The 17,507-nt window shown below is 45.3% G+C and overlaps 1 protein-coding gene across 2 annotated transcripts in view; it reads left to right on the forward strand.

Moving 5' to 3' along the window:
* LOC135535712 (protein tweety homolog 3-like) overlaps window positions 1–15,592 on the forward strand; it is an 85,934-nt gene extending 70,342 nt beyond the window's left edge. Inside the window, exons 11-14 of one of the 2 annotated variants that reach the window (XM_064962142.1) lie at window positions 648–784; window positions 4,173–4,355; window positions 6,682–6,757; window positions 11,053–15,592. In XM_064962142.1, coding sequence (XP_064818214.1) covers window positions 648–784; window positions 4,173–4,355; window positions 6,682–6,757; window positions 11,053–11,187 — 531 coding nt within the window. In that variant the 3' untranslated portion in view covers window positions 11,188–15,592. The remainder of the gene's footprint in view (window positions 1–647; window positions 785–4,172; window positions 4,356–6,681; window positions 6,758–11,052) is intronic. The other variant, XM_064962144.1, reaches the window with a different exon arrangement.
* Window positions 15,593–17,507: the final 1,915 nt, after the last annotated feature.

Consider the following 17,507-nt stretch of genomic DNA (forward strand, 5'->3'; position numbering starts at 1 on the left):
CTTCTTCTTCTCTTCTCTTCTCTTCTCTGGGGTGGTGTTATATTGTTGTGTTCCAGGACTATGTCCAGGCTCTAACAGGGTGGTGTTATATTGTTGTGTTCCAGGACTATGTCCAGGCTCTAACAGGGTGGTGTTATATTGTGTTCCAGGACTCTGTCCAGGCTCTAACAGGGTGGTGTTATATTGTGTTCCAGGACTCTGTCCAGGCTCTAACAGGGTGGTGTTATATTGTGTTCCAGGACTATGTCCATGCTCTAACAGGGTGGTGTTATATTGTGTTCCAGGACTATGTCCAGGCTCTAACAGGGTGGTGTTATATTGTGTTCCAGGACTCTGTCCAGGCTCTAACAGGGTGGTGTTATATTGTGTTCCAGGACTCTGTCCAGGCTCTAACAGGGTGGTGTTATATTGTGTTCCAGGACTCTGTCCAGGCTCTAACAGGGTGGTGTTATATTGTGCTCCAGGACTCTGTCCAGGCTCTAACAGGGTGGTGTTATATTGTGTTCCAGGACTCTGTCCAGGCTCTAACAGGGTGGTGTTATATTGTGCTCCAGGACTCTGTCCAGGCTCTAACAGGGTGGTGTTATATTGTGTTCCAGGACTATGTCCAGGCTCTAACAGGGTGGTGTTATATTGTTGTGTTCCAGGACTATGTCCAGGCTCTAACAGGGTTGTGTTATGATGGAGTGGAGGGGCTGATCTACCTGGTGCTGTTCTCCTTCGTCACAGCCCTCATGTTCTCCTCCATCGTCTGCAGTGTGCCACACACCTGGCAGAGCAAGAGGTAACACACCTGAACATACACCTGAACACACACAACACAAACACCTTAACACACACCTGAACACACACAACACAAACACCTGAACACACACCTGAACACACACCTGGCAGAGCAAGAGGTAACACACCTGAACACACACAACACAAACACCTGAACACACACACCTGAACACATACAACACCTTAACACACACCTGAACACATACAACACCTTAACACACACCTGAACACATACACCACCTTAACACACACCTGAACACATACACCACCTTAACACACACCTGAACACATACAACCCCTTAACACACACCTGAACACATACAACACCTTAACACACACCTGAACACATACAACACCTTAACACACACCTGAACACATACAACCCCTTAACACACACCTGAACACATACAACACCTTAACACACACCTGAACACATACAACACCTGAACACACACCTGAACACATACACCACCTTAACACACACCTGAACACACACCACCTTAACACACACCTGAACACACACTTGAACACACACATCTGGCCTATTCCCCTGCTAAGACATTGATCAGATCTTACTACTACTGCTACTGCTACTACTACTCATCATGCTACTGCTGCTACTACTACTACTAATACTACTACTACTACTAATACTACTACTCCTCATGCTACTGCTACTAATACTACTACTACTGCTACTACTACTACTGCTGCTACTAATACTACTACTGCTACTAATACTACTGCTGCTACTAATACTACTACTGCTACTAATACTACTACTACTACTCCTCATGCTACTGCTGCTACTACTACTACTGCTGCCACTAATACTACTGCTGCTACTAATACTACTGCTGCTACTAATACTACTACTCCTCATGCTATTACTGCTACTAATACTACTAATACTACTACTCCTCATGCTACTACTGCTACTAATACTACTACTACTACTACTACTACTCCTCATGCTACTGCTGCTACTACTACTCCTCATGCTACTACTGCTACTAATACTACTGCTGTTACTACTACTACTACTCCTCATGCTATTACTGCTACTAATACTACTAATACTACTACTCCTCATGCTACTACTGCTACTAATACTAATACTACTACTACTACTACTACTACTCCTCATGCTACTGCTGCTACTACTACTCCTCATGCTACTACTGCTACTAATACTACTGCTGTTACTACTACTACTACTCCTCATGCTATTACTGCTACTAATACTACTAATACTACTACTCCTCATGCTACTACTGCTACTAATACTACTACTACTACTACTACTACTACTACTCCTCATGCTACTGCTTCTACTACTACTCCTCATGCTACTACTGCTACTAATACTACTGCTGTTACTACTACTACTACTGTCTGTCTGTCTGTCTGTCTGTCTGTCTGTCTGTCTGTCTGTCTGTCTGTCCGTCTGTCTGTATGCGCCCGTCTCTCAGTTTTATATCACATCTTCTAATTGGGTCAACACCATTATTTTCTGTCCCCCCTCATCCCTCCTTCTGTTTCTTCTCCTCTTCCTCGTCCTCCTTTCTCCTACCAATGTTCTGATTTGTAAAAACCCGTGACTCGGAATGGGACGATGGAATCCTCAGTAACAGTTGATGGGAACACGGATCATATATATAGATTAATAAGGGTCATTGACGCTTTTGGCCCATGGCGTAATATATTTTGTACTAAATACATTGACTTCTCAATTGACATCTCTGTAGCGACAGAGATTTTTATTTATTTATTTATTTATTTATTTATTTATTTTACCTTTATTTAACTAGGCAAGTCAGTTAAGAACAAATTCTTATCTTCAATGACGGCCGAGGAACAGTGGGTTAACTGCCTGTTCAGGGGCAGAACCGCCCCAGATTCTGTGTCCCCTCGTCGACCTCCTCCTGTGTTTCTATCATCGAGAAGAGAGGCCTTGGCAGAGTGCTTCGTGTAGGAACAGTCCTGCTTTTGGGCTCTGTGTGTGTGGATGAGTTTTGGGCAGCTTTATATGCGAGTGTGGCAGCATTAGAACCTAATCTGAAATAGCACTGCTGCCCCCTGGTGGTGTGAAGAGATAACAGTTGAAGCCTCTCGGCGAACCAGTGCTTGTCTCTTCACTGCCCGTGCAATCTACGGACAATCTAAAGTTCTACAAACGTGTTTTATACCCTGTGTAGTCGACCTGCACGGCACTACCTTCCCAATAAGCACACGTCCTATCTGATTATTTCATTATTTTTCGCTGACGATTGTTTTTTTAATTTTTAATCGTATGTCACAGCAGAAAATGGTTCACCACCAGCGGCCATTTTGACCTGATTTTAGTTTTCTTTGTAACATTTTGTATGAATTTAAATTTTTATGGTGCACTCAATATTTCAGATGCAAATAACCTGAAATGAATGAATCAAATGGCTTGAAAAAAATTAATCAAATGGCTTTTTTAAAATTGAACCTTTATTTAACTAGGCAAGTCAGTTAAGAACAAATTCTTATTTACAACGACGGTCAAGGAACTGTGGGGCAGAATGACAAATTTTTACCTTGTCAGCTCGGGGATTCGATCCAGCAACCTTTCGCTTTACTGGCCCAACGCTCTAACCACTAGGCTACCTGCCGCCACACTTCCTCCTGAAGTGTGATTGAAATGAATGAATCAAATGGCTTGAAACAAATGAATCAAATGGCTTGAAACAAATGAATCAAATGGCTTGAAATGAATGCTCATTATGGGGAGTCAGTCATTGCCTGCCGTTCAGCGGAATCGATTCCGACGATTCCTTTCTAAATAAGCTCTAAGCTTCTCTCCTGTCCTCTTGCTGTACCCCTCTGCTGCTGAGACAAAGCTGCTACTGATGACGGTGAGGATGTTGCTGAAAACTGCACGATATCTCTGGTTCCTTCTACAATTGGCTGAAATGGAACAAATCTGACTTCTGATCTTTGACCCCTAGACAGTGTTCTGTGAACCTTGTGTGCACCTGTGCTTTGTGGTGGGGTGGTGCCTGGGGGTTGATGGTGGTGGGGGTGTTTTGGGGTTATTCTTGCCTGGCATCTCTCCGTTGCACCAATACCAATACAAGGGAATTAGGTGGTTTAGTGTGGACTTGGCCCCTAGTCCCTGATCTTGGGTCAGTTTTTAATTTTCCTCATTTAATGGTAAAAGGTCGGGTTTGTGGGAAGCTGATCCTAGGTCTGTGGGTTGAGGGATCCTATGAGTCTGAGTTGACCCTCTATCAGCTCCTCTCTCCTCTGTTCTCACTCTCACTGTCTGTCTCCCCTCACCCCTCCTTCCCCTCGCCCGGCCCCTCCCCTCGCCCGGCCCCTCCCCTTGGCCCGGCCCCTCCCCTTGGCCCTGGCCAATGAAGGACGGATGATGAGGATGGAGAAGACGAGTCTGCTGCCCAAGGCAATCGGGGGGCGGGTCCTCATGATAACCTGTACCGCGTGCACATGCCCAGCCTCTACAGCTGTGGTAGCAGCTACGGCAGCGAAGCTAGCATCCCTGCTACGGCCCACACTGTCAGCAATGCCCCTGTCACTGAGTACATGTGAGTTAGCACCCCACCGGTAGCCGCTAGCTGAAACAACACACTGCCTGCTACACAAGCTAGCCACGCGATCTCCATTGCCTGCCATACATTATTGTAGCTCGTGTGTGAGTTAGCCTGCTAGCCACATGTCAGTTAGCACCGCTAGCAGAATCGACACACTGCCTGCTATACAAGCTCAAGTTAGCCACGCGATCGTCATTGCCTGCCAAACATTATCGCTAGCTCGTGAGTTAGCCTGCTAGCATAAACAAAACACTGCCTGCTATCAGTTAGCTATCAGTTACCCAAATGAAGCTACACTGCCTGCTCAGTGATATACATTAGGCTACATGTGAGTTAGCCTGCTAGCCATATCGGAGTTAGCTTTTACACATTGCCTGCCTGCCATACAAGTTAACTATTGCCTGCTACCAATTAGCCACGCAATTGCCATTGACTGGTATCGGCCTACCGTAAAGCCACAGCTAAAGGGTGTGAGTTAGCCTGCTAGCCTGCTAGCGGGAACCCATTGCCAGCCAGTCACTAGCTAGCACATGCTATCTAGTCCCGTCACTGATCATTTGAGCCTGCATGGACTCAGACAAAACGTTGCTACTATTGTAATATTTAACCACCAGGCTGCCACATTGAAGACAGATACACTCACAAACGTATATAAAGTAGCCTGAGATTGTTTTATTCAGTAGAGAGTCCCTATGTCTTCGTGTCACTGATAAGGACCATGTTACAGATCATGGTCAGCATGATGACACCCAGTAGTGTTTCCATAAGGTGAAACTCATATCAATCTGCATGGTTTAACGCTGTGGCCTTACAAGGTTTTGCACCCTTCATCTACACACATGATGCCTGCAGGTATATGTTTCTCCTCCTCGTCCTCTTCAATAACGCACTTCAGTTCATGTAACAGGCCTGCATACCTTTCAACTAGTCACCGTAACAGGCCTGCATACCTTTCAACTAGTCAAGTAACAGGCCTGCATACCTTTTCAACTAGTCAACGTAATAGACCTGCATAGCTTTCAACTAGTCACCGTAACAGGCCTGCATACCTTTTCACTAGTCAACGTAACAGGCCTGCATACCTTTTCAACTAGTCAACGTAATAGGCCTGCATACCTTTCAACTAGTCAACGTAATAGACCTGCATAGCTTTTCAACTAGTCACCGTAACAGGCCTGCATACCTTTTCAACTAGTCAACGTAACAGGCCTGCATACCTTTTCAACTAGTCAACGTAATAGGCCTGCATACCTTTCAACTAGTCAACGTAATAGACCTGCATAGCTTTTCAACTAGTCACCGTAACAGGCCTGCATACCTTTTCACTAGTCACCGTAACAGGCCTGCATACCTTTCAACTAGTCAACGTAATAGACCTGCATACCTTTCAACTAGTCAACGTAATAGACCTGCATACCTTTCAACTAGTCAACGTAATAGACCTGCATACCTTTCAACTAGTCAACGTAATAGACCTGCATACCTTTCAACTAGTCAACGTAATAGGCCTGCATACATTTTCAACTAGTCACCGTAACAGGCCTGCATACCTTTTCAACTAGTCAAGTAACAGGCCTGCATACCTTTTCACTAGTCAACGTAATAGACCTGCATACCTTTCAACTAGTCAAGTAACAGGCCTGCATACCTTTTCAACTAGTCATGTACTAGGCCTGCATACCTTTCAACTAGTCAACGTAAGTTTAAGTTATGCATTAATTTATTCAATTAAGTATACCACTGATACAACTACATACAAAACAATACATTATGTATTTAAAAAAAAAGAAGATGATCACGTGCACCGGATAGGTGCAGGGAAATGTGTTGTTTTACATGGTCGGCCAGAGTCGTACGGCACCCCAGGAGCAAACGAGGGTTCAGTGCTTTGCTCAAAGGGCACATCAACCTTTTGGTTACTGGCCCAACCCGTTAACAAGTCAACATCCAGCGCCAGGACAATAATATAGCAGACAAGGTGCTGTTGTTGTGGACGCCGACCACATACTGAGGGTCTGAGGCTAAGTCCCAATGGTCTCTCCTTCCTCTTGAAGTGTGCACTCATTCACCACTCCCCACCATTGGAAAAAAGCATTTGATTGATGTTGGCATGGATACTAGAATACTAGATGGAGTTTCCGTATTCCAGTCATATACATGAAGGGAAGTGAACAAGTGCACACTTCGGGAGAAAGGAGAGATCATTGGGACGGAATCTAGTGTTGTAGGGAGGACTGTAGTGCAGGAAGTGACAACAGAAACCAGGAAGTGACCACAATAACCAGGAAGTGACCTCAGTAACCTCTCGTTTGTGACGCAGGACCCAGAACGCAAACTTTCAGACCCCCAGGTGTGAGAACACGCCTCTGATTGGCAGGGAATCCCCTCCACCCTCTGTAAGTGCACACTTTCTAGTACACACTATCCCCTCCACCCTTTGTAAGTGCACACTTTCTAGTACACACTCTGCTACAGTATGCCCCCTCCGAACCCTGAAGGTGTTTTACCTTCGAGTGTCGAAATACCATCGCAAAGGTCATTTTGGCAGCCTGGCTTTTTAAAATGTAATAGATTGTATTCAAAACAGGTGTTTAGTCTGACAGATCACAGATGAAAAACAAGACATTTTATCAGTCTCTAATTCTGATGTAAACTCTGGTTAGTCTATTTTGCATGTAAAATGGAACCCTATTCCCTATGGGTCCTGGTCTAAAGTAGTGCACTATATAGGGAATAGGGTGCCATAGGGCCCTGGTCTAAAGCAGTGCACTATATAGGGAATAGGGTGCCATAGGGCCCTGGTCAAAAGCAGTGCACTATATATAGGGAATAAGGTGCCATAGGGCCCTGGTCAAAAGCAGTGCACTATATAGGGAATAGGGCCCTGGTCAAAAGCAGTGCACTATATAGGGAATATGGCCCTAGTCAAAAGCAGTGCACTATATAGGGAATAGGGACCTGGTCAAAAGCAGTGCACTATATAGGGAATATGGCCCTAGTCAAAAGCAGTGCACTATATAGGGAATAGGGCCCTGGTCAAAAGCAGTGCACTATATAGGGAATAGGGCCATGGTCAAAAGCAGTGCACTATATAGGGAATAGGGCCCTGGTCAAAAGTAGTGCACTATATAGGGAATAGGGCCCTGGTCAAAAGCAGTGCACTATATAGGGAATAGGGTGCCATAGGGCCCTGGTCAAAAGCAGTGCACTATGTAGGGAATAAGGTGCCATTTGGGACGTGGGCAATTATTTGAAGCACATGTGCCCACGAGATCTCTGTAAGAGGAGAAAACATAGGTGAAGTTTCAAGCTAAGGGCTATTCATTCCATCCAACTGGGCCAGTGGTGCTAACCATTTGGTAGTACAAGACTGGGCCAGTGGTGCTAACCATTTGGTAGTACAAGACTGGGCCAGTGGTGCTAACCATTTGGTAGTACAAGACTGGGCCAGTGGTGCTAACCATTTGGTAGTACAAGATTGGGCCAGTGGTGCTAAACATTTGGTAGTACAAGACTGGGCCAGTGGTGCTAACCATTTGGTAGTAGAAGACTGGGCCAGTGGTGCTAACCATTTGGTAGTACAAGACTGGGCTAGTGGTGCTAACCATTTGGTAGTAGAAGACTGGGCCAGTGGTGCTAACCTTTTGGTAGTACAAGACTGGGCCAGTGGTGCTAACCATTTGGTAGTAGAAGACTGGGCCAGTGGTGCTAACCATTTGGTGGTACAAGACTGGGCCAGTGGTGCTAACCATTTGGTAGTAGAAGACTGGGACAGTGGTGCTAACCATTTGGTAGTACAAGACTTGACCTATTGTACCTCTCCTTGACTTCACCGCTGCATCATCAGGTCTCAATAAGGAAGTATAGAGACTGGGTTTGGCCCAGTTAACCCTTGAAGAGCTCTCTTATATCTTCATACCTCTTCATAGGAAAACAAATGGGTGTTGACATGTGCTCTTTGTTTTGAGACTCTTGGTGTCTGACGCTGGGTTTTGTGGAATGGGCGAAACTGTCTTTCCAGTACAGCCATTGGTTAAAGCTGGTTGTTTCCGAAGGCGTTTCACCTTGAAGTCACCCGGAGTGACTTCCTGTCCATGCCCGCCCTTAATTCGTGTCCCCCCCCCTATAAAACCACAGGCAACGCTCCTTTGGTCCTGTCCCCATAGTGTCTGTGTGTACACGTCCTCTAGATGCATGTGACCTATGTATGTGTTCCCCTGTCCCCCTGTCATCACTAAACATCACTACTAGTTCTTCACCTGGGCTGTGTTCATTAAGGAAACCGTTTAGTTTAGTTCTTCACCTGGGCTGTGTTCATTAAGGAAACCGTTTAGTTTAGTTCTTCACCTGGGCTGTGTTCATTAAGGAAACCGTTTAGTTTAGTTCTTCACCTGGGCTGTGTTCATTAAGGAAACCGTTTAGTTTAGTTCTTCACCTGGGCTGTGTTCATTAAGGAAACCGTTTAGTTTAGTTCTTCACCTGGGCTGTGTTCATTAAGGAAACCATTTAGTTTAGTTCTTCACCTGGGCTGTGTTCATTAAGGAAACCGTTTAGTTTAGTTCTTCACCTGGGCTGTGTTCATTAAGGAAACCGTTTAGTTTAGTTCTTCACCTGGGCTGTGTTCCTTAAGGAAACCATTTAGTTTAGTTCTTCACCTGGGCTGTGTTCCTTAAGGAAACCATTTAGTTTAGTTCTTCACCTGGGCTGTGTTCATTAAGGAAACCGTTTACCATTTTATGAACCCGAACGGAAGCAAAGCAGCAAAAAACAAAGTGAGTTTCTATCGGGACAAATTCAGGTAGGTCCCCTCCCAGTTTCGTTCCGTTTGCTTCCGTGTCAGAAAGCATTTCGACAAACAGAATCGGAGGAATGAATTACATCCCTGATTCACAGGGCCAACTGCTGAAAGCCACCCATAGAGGTGGATAGAGGTCACACAAAGGCTGGTTTAGAAGCAAATATGTGCCCTCTATCCAACTCTATGACGTCATGTCATCCACCACCACCGTCCAGCAGTGGACACCACCTCGGTTTGGTGAATGCACGGCGGCCATTTTGTGCCTCATGGCTCACCAAGCACTAGTTTCCACAGTAGAGATGGGGAAACTGGGAAACCCAGCGCTACAGTGCTCCCTCACTAAGACCACTGACTAATATCAGGCTAACCTAACCTTCTACATCAGAATTAGAGCACTAATACAATAGATCAATTCAATATTTGATACTATAACCTGTCTAATAATAATCTAGAGTTGAGTGCTGGCGCCTGTCAAAACCCTGCAGGACTACAATCCTAATCCTAATCAATCTCTGTAGTGATAACTGTTGTTTTTAATCCACTACCTCAGGCTGTCCAAATGACTAGTGAAGTGTGTGTGTGTTGGTGTGTGTTGCTTGTTTACCATAGTGTTTCACTCTACCAACCCCCTCACCCTGTCCTCTACTCTCTGTCTCTCTCTGTCTCTGGACACTTGTAGGCAGCATATCTCTACATACCCTTCCCTACTCCCTCCCCCTTTTCAAGTACACTAGTATACATACTAATCCCTACTCCCTCCCCCTTTTGAAGTACACTAGTATACATACCCTTCCCTACTCCCTCCCCCTGTTGAAGTACACTAGTATACATACTAATTCCTACTCCCTCCCCCTTTTGAAGTACACTAGTATACACACTAATCCCTACTCACTTCCCCTTTTGAAGTACACTAGTATACATACTCGTCCCTACTCACTTCCCCTTTTGAAGTGCACTAGTATACATACTCGTCCCTACTCACTTCCCCTTTTGAAGTGCACTAGTATACATACTCGTCCCTACTCACTTCCCCTTTTGAAGTACACTAGTATACATACTCTTCCCTACTCACTTCCCCTTTTGAAGTACACTAGTATACATACTCTTCCCTACTCACTTCCCCTTTTGAAGTACACTAGTATACATACTCTTCAGATTTGGGCAGTGTTGATGGCTACGCAATATTTCTTTTTTGTTATTTTCTTTTCTTTCTCTCTCTCTCTCTTCCCCTCCCTCCCTCTCTCTCTTCCCCTCCCTCTCTCTCTCTCTTCCCCTCCCCTCTCTCTCTCTTCCCCTCCCTCTCTCTCTCTCTCTCTCTCTTCCCCTCCCTCTCTCTCTCTCTCTTCCCCTCCCTCTCTCTCTCTCTCTCTCTCTCTTCCCCTCCCTCTCTCTCTCTCTTCCCCTCCCTCTCTCTCTCTCTCTCTTCCCCTCCCTCTCTCTCTCTCTCTCTTCCCCTCCCTCTCTCTCTCTCTCTTCCCCTCCCTCTCTCTCTCTTCCCCTCCTCTCTCTCTCTTCCCCTCCCTCTCTCTCTCTCCCCTCTCTCTCTCTCTCTTCTTCCCCTCTCTCTCTCTCTTCCCCTCCCTCTCTCTCTCTTCCCCTCGCTCTCTCTCTCTCTCTTCCCCTCCCTCCCTCCCTCTCTCTCTCTCCCTCCCTCCCTCTCGCTCTTCCCCTCCCTCCCTCTCGCTCTTCCCCTCCCTCCCTCTCGCTCTTCCCCTCCCTCCCTCCCTCTTCCCCTCCCTCTTCCCCTCCCTCTCTCTCTTCCCCTCCCTCTCTCTCTTCCCCTCCCTCTCTCTCTTCCCCTCCCTCTCTCTCTTCCCCTCCCTCTCTCTCTTCCCCTCCCTCTCTCTCTTCCCCCTCTGTCTTTCTCCCCTACCGCTCTCTCTATCTCTCCAGTACACCTCGAGTATGAGGGCCAAGTATCTGGCCACCAGTGGACCGGACCAGAACCGACGGTCAGTCCCCAATGACCAGTTGGACCCAGCCAGCCGACCACATCCCCTCGCCAGACCACAGTCATCTGTCCACTAGAACCTTCCAAAACCTCCTACAACCTATTATAACCTACCAGAATCTTCTAGACAGAACTCATCAACCACAAAAGAACGGGAACAAACCAGAACCAATTTTTCATTCCACTAAAGAACCACAACCCACTAGAACCACCAACTCCTTAGAACCTGTTGACACAATAGTCCACGTATAGAACCAGAACCACTAAGGATCACAACCACCTCCTCGGCCCATAGGAACCACTAAAATAATACTTCTCAGATTCACCTGAACAGACCACAGTGGGTTGAAAACCAGAGCCAACCAACGGACCGCCCAGCCCAGCTCACCAGAACAGCGCCTCAACCAATCAGCCAACCAACACCAACCAACCTACCTACAGACTCCAGAAGATCACCATGAACCTTGTAGATCTCCCCCCTCCCCCCACCACCACCTCAGCTCCATCTCCCCTACAACCGTCCCACAGTCCCACTCAGCTCTACACCATCTCACGCTGGATCCTCCACCTCTTTACCAAGTATACTGCCCTCTGGTGGTCACTGCCGGTATGAGCCTGTTTATTAAGTATACTGCCCTCTGGTGGTGACTGCCGGTATGAGCCTGTTTATTAAGTATACTGCCCTCTGGTGGTCACTGCCGGTATGAGCCTGTTTATTAAGTATACTGCCCTCTGGTGGTGACTGCCGGTATGAGCCTGTTTATTAAGTATACTGCCCTCTGGTGGTCACTGCAGGTATGAGCCTGTTTATTAAGTATACTGCCCTCTGGTGGTGACTGCCGGTATGAGCCTGTTTATTAAGTATACTGCCCTCTGGTGGTCACTGCCGGTATGAGCCTGTTTATTAAGTATACTGCCCACTGGTGGTCACTGCCGGTATTAGCCTGTTTATTAAGTATACTGCCCTCTGGTGGTGACTGCAGGCCGGCATTAGCCTGTTTATTAAATATACTGCCCTCTGGTGGTCACTGCAGGTGTGAGCCACACACACACAAACATCCTGTATAGAACTGTAAATAGTGAAATAGTATGAGTTACATTCTGGTGGAAGACTCAACTGAAACATGGTGGTATTTAGAGTGTGTTTCCAAGGACTGAGGCTGTATCTCATTCTACGCCACACACACACACACACACACACAGAGGCCTGTACGTGTGTGTACCCCTCTCTACTCTACCTGCCTCTGTAAACAACCGTCCTGCCATCTAATCTACCAAGCCACTAGGACACAGAATCTGACTGCAAAACGGCCCCGGCACTCTGCAAAACGGCCCCCGGCACTCTGCAAAACGGCCCCCGGCACTCTGCAAAACGGCCCCCGGCACTCTGCAAAACGGCCCCCGGCACTCTGCAAAACGGCCCCCGGCACTCTGCAAAACGCTCCAACATTCCTGTAACATCTGGAGTTTAAAACTTCACTGCAAAGGGCTGTTGTGCAGACGGACCATGTGATCTGAAGCTGAATCAGAAAGCCATGTTGTGGAGTAACCACTCTCTGTAGATAGATTTAGCCACCACTGTACAGCAGACGAAAGGATAAGGGAGAGCTCACCTGTGGGGTCACAACTCTGTATAATGAGGGATGTGAACTCTCCTAAACTGAAGGACATGGAGAGCTCACCTGTGGGTTAAACAACTCTGTATAGAGGGATGTGACCTCTCCTAAACTGAAGGACATGGAGAGCTCACCTGTGGGGTCACAACTCTGTATAGAGGGATGTGAACTCTCCTACACTGAAGGACATGGGAGAGCTCACCTGTGGGGTCACAACTCTGTAGAGGGATGTGACCTCTCCTAAACTGAAGGACATGGAGAGCTCACCTGTGGGCTCATAACTCTGTAGAGGGATGTGACCTCTCCTAAACTGAAGGACATGGAGAGCTCACCTGTGGGTTAAACAACTCTGTATAGAGGGATGTGAACTCTCCTAAACTGAAGAACATGGGAGAGCTCACCTGTGGGGTCACAACTCTGTAGAGGGTTGTGACCTCTCCTAAACTGAAGGACATGGAGAGCTCACCTGTGGGGTCACAACTCTGTATAGAGGGATGTGAACTCTCCTAAACTGAAGAACATGGGAGAGCTCACCTGTGGGTTAAACAACTCTGTAGAGGGATGTGACCTCTCCTAAACTGAAGGACATGGAGAGCTCACCTGTGGGTTAACAACTCTGTATAATGAGGGATGTGAACTCTCCTACACTGAAGGACATGGAGAGCTCACCTGTGGGTTAAACAACTCTGTATAATGAGGGATGTGACCTCTCCTACACTGAAGGACATGGAGAGCTCACCTGTGGGTTAAACAACTCTGTATAATGAGGGATGTGACCTCTCCTACACTGAAGGACATGGGAGAGCTCACCTGTGGGTTAAACAACTCTGTAGAGGGATGTGACCTCTCCTAAACTGAAGGACATGGAGAGCTCACCTGTGCCAAAATAACTGAATAATGAGGGATGCTCAACTCTTTATCCCATCATTCCTTTTTTTAGTTCCTTAATTCTCAGAAAGGGAAAATAAATCCTGGATAATGTTGGATCATACGGTGAAAGACAGAGAAAGACTCTTAAAATAAAATGTGTTTTTAATTTAGTTTTAAAAAATGTAACTTGATAATGAAGAATTGGGTGCTGTGACCAACTTTCTCTTTAAATAAATAAAATGTTTACTTCATTTTTAGTATTTCGTCAAACAGGGATCTTCTTTGACGACCTGACTAAAGGTCACGATGAGGTTAGAGGTCACAACCTTTCTCAAAACAGGGAAGTTTTTTTTCTTTCTTCTTCTTCTCAGAAGCACAAACGATCTTCGAGGGGACGATGGGAGACGGAGAAGTAGAACATCCACACGTCGCCGTAACGTGTGTGCGTCGTGGGAACGCTCAGAGCCTCGTGAAAGATGCCTGATCTCGCGACAGCTCTTGTTCCGTTTCCCGGTGAAGCGAAAGGAAACATCTCCTTAACCTAGGTTAGGGGCCAACCATAGTTAGACAGAGGACTCTCTAAAGACCCTCGTACCTTACTAGCTACTCTAACTCTATGGGGCTGCCAGTAGTTTATCTCTAGGGGCCGACCATAGAGTAAGATAGAGGACTCTAAAGTTCACTCTTACTTCACTAGGTACTCGATCTAACTCTATGGGTCTGCCAGTCGTTCTCTCTCTCGCTACTATGTGCCGTGAAGTGTATGATGATAATAGTGTAGCTGTGATCTCTCTCATCACTCTTGTGTGTGATGGCTCGTCCAGTGTAGTTTTGGTATTGCTCTCTTCTCTCCTGTGTGTGCTGTCTGTCTGTACGTACAGTACAGTGGTCTGTGTGTGCTGTCTGTCTGTACGTACAGTGGTCTGTGTTGCCAGCAAATGAAGGGTCATTACTTTTATCCAATCTTCATCTAAGAAACACACACACTAATGTTCATTGCAGACACACACATTGCAGACACAGACAGTATTCTTTATATCTAGCCATAGTCCTGTGAACTGTCTCACACACACACACACACACACACACACACACACACACACACACACACACAATAGAACTACAGTACACCCTCACTCCTGTAAATTTGACACTGGTTAGCATTTGCATCATGGGAAATGTAGTGTATTAACTACAGGGATTTCCAGTTAATGGGAGAAAGAGTCCATAGGAATTATCTTTCAAACGATCTTGATTAACTCGCTCTGGGTAGAAGTTGCCTTTAACCACAGATCTAGGATCAATTTACTCTCCCATTATCCTAATCTTAAACATTAGGCGGAACACAATTTTTTTTTCTTAGATCAGTGTCTAGGAAGCAACTTCATCCTACCCTGACAAACTCAGTGTGTGTGTGTGTGTGTATAATTTACTGTGAATGAAAGACCAGCGAGACAATCGTAACTGGCGTGATTCCACCCGTTCTTAATGTTCTGTTTATCACGTCACCATGACAACGCTACCTATACTACGGCGTTTTGCACGACGGGAGGAGGACCGAAAAAATAAATATATATATATACACTGTTGGAAACTAAAAGAACCAATGGCCTTTTCTTAAACTTGTAACAATCTAACAACTCTTCATATCACACGTTTTAATTTGTCTGTCTTCTAAAAAAAAATAATCATAAAAAAACAAACTCTAGCTAGCTCTTTTTGTAGGGTAATAATTATTATTATTATTATGGCAAGAGCACCATTTTGTTTTCTGTTTTTCTTTATAATAATGCTGAATGACTGTCTTGAATTGCATTTTTTATTTTATTTTAATAAAACTGTACTGTAGATTTTTTTTGATGGTGGTTTTTATGTACCTGGCTACAACAACGGTTTACTAAGATGATAATACTGTCTGTTCTCAACTGTGGTGGTGACATTATTGAGCCTGGAATCCATGTTTTAAAAACAGAATTAAAACAACTTTGACTCAGAACGACTGGAGTGGTCTGTTATTGTATGACACATCTCCTCTCTCCTTCTATCTGTACATCTCCTCTCTCCTTTCTCTCGCTAACTTTCTCTCCCTGTCTCTGTAATGATACATCTCCTCTTTCCCTCTATCTGTACATCTCCTCTCTCTCTCTGTAATGACACACTCACTGACAGTAGATGGCGATATTCATGTATGTTGGTCACGGATTAAAGAGTGAGTGTTTCTCTTCGAGACACAGTGTTGTCTGAAAGTAGATGGAGTAGCCAGCCTAATAGAAACAGGAGCCAGCCAAATAGAAACAGAGTCAGGCTCATAGAAACAGTAGCCAGCCAAATAGAAACAGTAGCCAGCCGAATAGAAACAGTAGCCAGGCGAATAGAAACAGTAGCCAGGTGAATAGAAACAGTAGCCAGGCTAATAGAAACAGTAGCCAGGCGAATAGAAACAGTAGCCAGGCTAATAGAAACAGTAGCCAGCCAAATAGAAACAGTAGCCAGCCAAATAGAAACAGTAGCCAGGCTAATAGAAACAGTAGCCAGGCTAATAGAAACAGTAGCCAGGCTAATAGAAACAGTAGCCAGGCTAATAGAAACAGTAGCCAGGCTAATAGAAACAGTAGCCAGACAAATATAAATGCTAGCCAGACAAATAGAAACAGTAGCCAGACAAATATAAATGCTAGCCAGACAAATAGAAACAGTAGCCAGACAAATATAAATGCTAGCCAGACAAATAGAAATGCTAGCCAGACAAATAGAAACAGTAGCCAGACAAATAGAAACAGTAGCCAGACAAATAGACACAGTAGCCAGGCTAATATAAACAGTAGCCAGCCAGGGAGTTCTGGGCTGATGGGGGCTCTGGTACATTCTAATGCCTTGATTTCATTCCATATACAGAGCTCAATACGTAATACCCAATACCCAATACTAATAATATAAACAGTAGCCTGCTCAATACTCATTCACTACTCATTCAATACTTTAATAACTTTACCTCCCAGCTTGGTAACATGAGTTGTGTTATTGAGTTGAAAGACATGACTTTCTCATTAAAATTACCTGAAAATGTATGAATTCAATGAGTTAGTTGTTTTGGATATCTAGGCTCCGGGTTTGTATGATCGGGATTAACGTTGTAAATTGGATTAAAAAACATTAACGTTGCACCTGTCTTCTCTTGAGAAAGTCACTACAGTTTTCCTGACATACATTCGTTACCAGAGTGATATTTGTTCAAATTACACGGAACAAAAATATAAAAATGGAACACTCAACTTTTTTGGGAAGATTTTACCGAGTTACAGTATATGAAAAATAAATCAGTCAATAGAAATAAATGCATTAGGACCTAACCTATGGATTTTACATGGCTGGGAATACAGATATGCATCTGTTGGTCACAGATACCTTAAAAAGAAAGTAGGGGCGTCTGACCACCATTTGCCTCATGCAGAACGACACACCTTCTCTTAAAGTGGATCAGGGTGTTGATTGTGGCTTGTAGAATGTTGTCCCACTCCTCTTCAATGGCTGTGCGAAGTTTGCTGGATATCGGCGGGACCTGGAACACTCAACGGGTGACATGTCTGGTGAGTGTGCAGGCCATGGACGGATCGGGACATTTTCAGCTTTCAGGAATTGTGTACAGATCCTTGTGACATGGGGCCGTGCGTTACCGTGCTGAAACATGAGGTGATGGCGGCGGATAAATGGCACCACAATGATCCTCGGGATCTCGTCACGATGTCTCGGTGCATTCAAGTTGCCATCGATAAAATGCAATTGTGTTTGTTTCTCTGTAGCTTATGCCTGCCCATACCATAACCCCCACCACCACAATGGGGGCACTCTCTTCACAGCGATGACATCAGCAATTTGCTTGCCCACACGATGCCATACATGTGGTCTGCCAT

Source organism: Oncorhynchus masou, unplaced genomic scaffold (genome assembly GCF_036934945.1).
Source record: "Oncorhynchus masou masou isolate Uvic2021 unplaced genomic scaffold, UVic_Omas_1.1 unplaced_scaffold_504, whole genome shotgun sequence".
Classification (NCBI taxonomy): Eukaryota; Metazoa; Chordata; class Actinopteri; order Salmoniformes; family Salmonidae; genus Oncorhynchus; species Oncorhynchus masou.